We start from the raw sequence: 3,183 nt of genomic DNA, 5'->3' as shown, positions 1-3,183 counted from the left end.
CAAATCAACAATCAAGAAAATTAAAAAATGAAAAAAAAGTGACTATTGATGTTCATAGTAATTTGTTTTGCATAATTTTTTTGGGCGTTAATTAGGAGAAAAAGTAACACTTAACATGACGAAATTGTGTACATAAGAGGTAACCGGCTCGTTTTCCCTACTTATTTTTTTCTATTAAAAAAAATACTTTGCCAACCTAACCCACACGGAAGTGAGGAGATTGATGAGGTGGAGCAATGATAAAAGTAAAAAGATGATGACTCATGACACCATTGCTAATTCTAATCTCAAGAAAGGGAAAAACCACACGAAAGAGTTAGTTAGCAAGACAAGGATTGGTACATTGCCTCAATACCCGGTTCAATAAAACCACACAGTTTTTAATGAGAGTTGCCGGATGCGTCTCATTTGAGCAAAAGCTAACGGTCAAGACAAGGGAAAATCCAAGGCGACGTTGGAATCTGCATTTTTGCGGCCAATGAGGTCACATGGTGGGCCGTCATGTGACCATCGGCGGCCGGCCGGAGGAGCTGCGACAGACCAAAATTTGGAATACCCGATTTTCGGACACAACAAATGGGTGACCAACCGAAGCGGAGATTTTACTCGTGTGGCTAGACAGCCGTAGGATATGCGAAAAGTGCGCGGGGTATAAGCCTGGGGAAAGTTCCCGGATTATAAGCACACTTCCCGTGCGGATGAATTTACTATGGAAGTAATGGCGAGGAAATCTGCAGGTCTTCAATGGCGTCTGCAGCACAAGGAGCTCAGTTGCCCAGGTTCGAATCCGGGGCACTAGTTGGGGAATATTTGGCGCCATGGTGGTTTAAGGCTTATGCGGAGAGAAGAAAGGCACAAGTACAGGTGTGGCATTCTATGGCATTAAATTCCCTGCGCGTGCTTTTTGCGCTGCTGGTTGGGCTTACCTTGTTGTTTACCCTGAGCACGGAGTTCAGTTACAGGGTGGGCGTGCACGGCATTCTTAATCAGACGCTAAACAAGAGTTTGTTCATTTGGCCGGGCCACAAGGCCCTGGTTTCAGGTTCACAGGGCCTGGCTGTGAATTTTAATCAAACGTTGTTGTCTTATGCTGCGATTCAATTGGGAGAGGCGCAGGAGAGGCAGCAGATTGGGAATCTGCTGGATGCGTCTGGGACTCCTTATGATGCTATGGAGCGGCGGTATGGGGGGAGGGGCAGGTCCATTTCATATAGGTCGGACAGGGATCTGGACTTGCGTTCTGACCTGCGTGGAAGAGGAGCCTCAAGGAACAGGATTCCTGTGCAGCTTTTGCATCCTAGGTATGCCAATTACTGGCCCGTGTTTCGCCGTGCCCTGCGGTCATGGGTACAGAACAAGCGCTTCGAGCCTACAGTGATGACGGAACTTATTGATCTGATAAAAGTTCCACTGGACCAGCACTACATGAGGGTTAGTCTAGGAGAAGATCAGCGGTCTGGCAATCCGCTTGATTCTCACATTATGTATCGATTGGATCAGCAGGTTTTCCCACTCAATCGGGTGGGAGAACGACGGGGGTACGGTAGTTGTGCAGTGGTGGGTAACAGCGGCATCCTGCTGCAGAGACCCTACGGGGATCTGATTGATTCCCATGACATGGTGATTCGGCTCAATAATGCCCGGACCGCTGGATTCCAAAACAACGTGGGGTCTAAGACAACGCTTGCCTTTGTAAATTCCAACATAGTTCATTCCTGCTCCAGGCGAGCCGGGTGCTTCTGCCATCCCTATGGGGAAACAGTCCCAATTATCATGTACATATGTCAGGCTGTGCATTTCATGGACTATGCCCTCTGCAATGCATCTCAGAAGGTGCCCCTGCTAATCACAGATGCTCGTTTTGACGTCCTCTGCGCTAGAATTGTGAAGTACTATTCGCTGAAGAATTTCGTGGAGACTACTGGGAAGCATCCTGAGGAATGGAGCTCTGCACACGAAGGTTCCATGTTTCATTACTCTTCAGGTATGCAGGCGGTAATGCTGGCATTGGGGATTTGTGAAAAAGTCAGTATTTTTGGATTTGGGAAGAGTGGCCAGGCAAAGCATCATTATCATACCAATCAGAAATTTGAGCTCAAGCTTCATGATTACGAGGCAGAGTATCAGTTCTATGCTGATTTGGTCAATGGGTCACAATATATACCTTTCCTCAGCGAGGCCGGGATCAAGCTTCCTGCGGTACAGATATATTTTTGATCGTCATTTTTTCTGTTTCTTTTTCATCCTTTTTCGGTTCAAATGGGTTTTGGGATTCTTGAATTGTTTCAAACCGTGAAGTGCTCAGTTTGTATTCTTGGAAATGAAAATGAATTCCAAGGAAAAACCGCCAGTCTTGTGAAACTTGCTTCTCTAATCATTTGATCTGTAGATTATCTTCTTTACCTTGGTGCTAGTGGATGCAATGGGATATTTCTGCAATTTCCCATTGCTTATCAGGTTGCAGATGTGCTCCCTATCGAGATATTACATCTTCACATCTGTGATAACACCTGAATTGCTACGAACTTCTGCAATATAAATGTAAGAATGTATTTTCATCCACTTTTGCTCCCCACTACAAGAATTGAAAGATCAATTGCAAGGAATTGCTGATCTCGTTAGGCTTCTCTGAGTATTTCTCTTGGTCTGAGTCAATCTGTTTAACTACGGTGCTTCCAAATGCATGGACACATTGTTTGCAACCATACATTGCTTGTCAAGTTGCAGATTCAAGCAACCACTGATGTGGAAAACAAAATAAAATCTCAGTGTTCTCAGATGACCAAAATAGGTCAATGGGAGTTGAAATTATAGATTGTAAAATTTGTATCTTCACAGATGTAGTAATGTCTGACTTGCTATGAACTTTGAAGTCGATCCTGTCAACCGTGTAAATGTATGATTGCATTTCTATATTTATTTGCTCTCAGAAGGGAATTTGAATGTGATTAAAACTGAAGAAGCCTCGACCTTGTGGAATTTCTTGTCTAAACATTTTGACTTCTGGATCATATGATCTGGCCGTAAGTAGACATTGCTTTCCAAGTTAAAAATATAAGCACGAGTGGAGGATTGCAGATTCACAGATGTTGTTATGTCCATATTGCAGTGCATACAAGGCTGCCTGTATATCATGGACTCCCAAGAGTTATTTTCCTCTTTCTTTTGTTCTTGTTGTTGTTT

The 3,183-nt window shown here is 44.1% G+C and overlaps 1 protein-coding gene across 1 annotated transcript; it reads left to right on the top strand.

The window, feature by feature from the left end:
• Nucleotides 1-609: 609 nt before the first annotated feature.
• On the top strand, nucleotides 610-2,979 carry LOC149532112 (beta-1,6-galactosyltransferase GALT29A-like). The gene has a single exon (XM_089809435.1). The coding sequence runs from the start codon at nucleotides 745-747 to the stop codon at nucleotides 2,215-2,217; it is 1,473 nt and encodes a 490-aa protein (XP_089665561.1). The 5' UTR covers nucleotides 610-744; the 3' UTR covers nucleotides 2,218-2,979.
• Nucleotides 2,980-3,183: the final 204 nt, after the last annotated feature.

Source organism: Cupressus sempervirens, chromosome 11, assembly GCF_028749045.1.
Source record: "Cupressus sempervirens isolate cs-2001-9-10 chromosome 11, ASM2874904v1, whole genome shotgun sequence".
NCBI classification, from domain to species: domain Eukaryota; kingdom Viridiplantae; phylum Streptophyta; class Pinopsida; order Cupressales; family Cupressaceae; genus Cupressus; species Cupressus sempervirens.
Note: the sequence above shows the minus strand (reverse complement) of the source record. Positions and strands in the feature narration are given on the sequence as shown.

Excerpts from the sequence above, each read along its gene's own strand:
- LOC149532112 (XM_089809435.1), top strand. The coding sequence starts at position 745 with ATGGCGTCTGCAGCACAAGGAGCTCAGTTGCCCAGGTTCGAATCCGGG.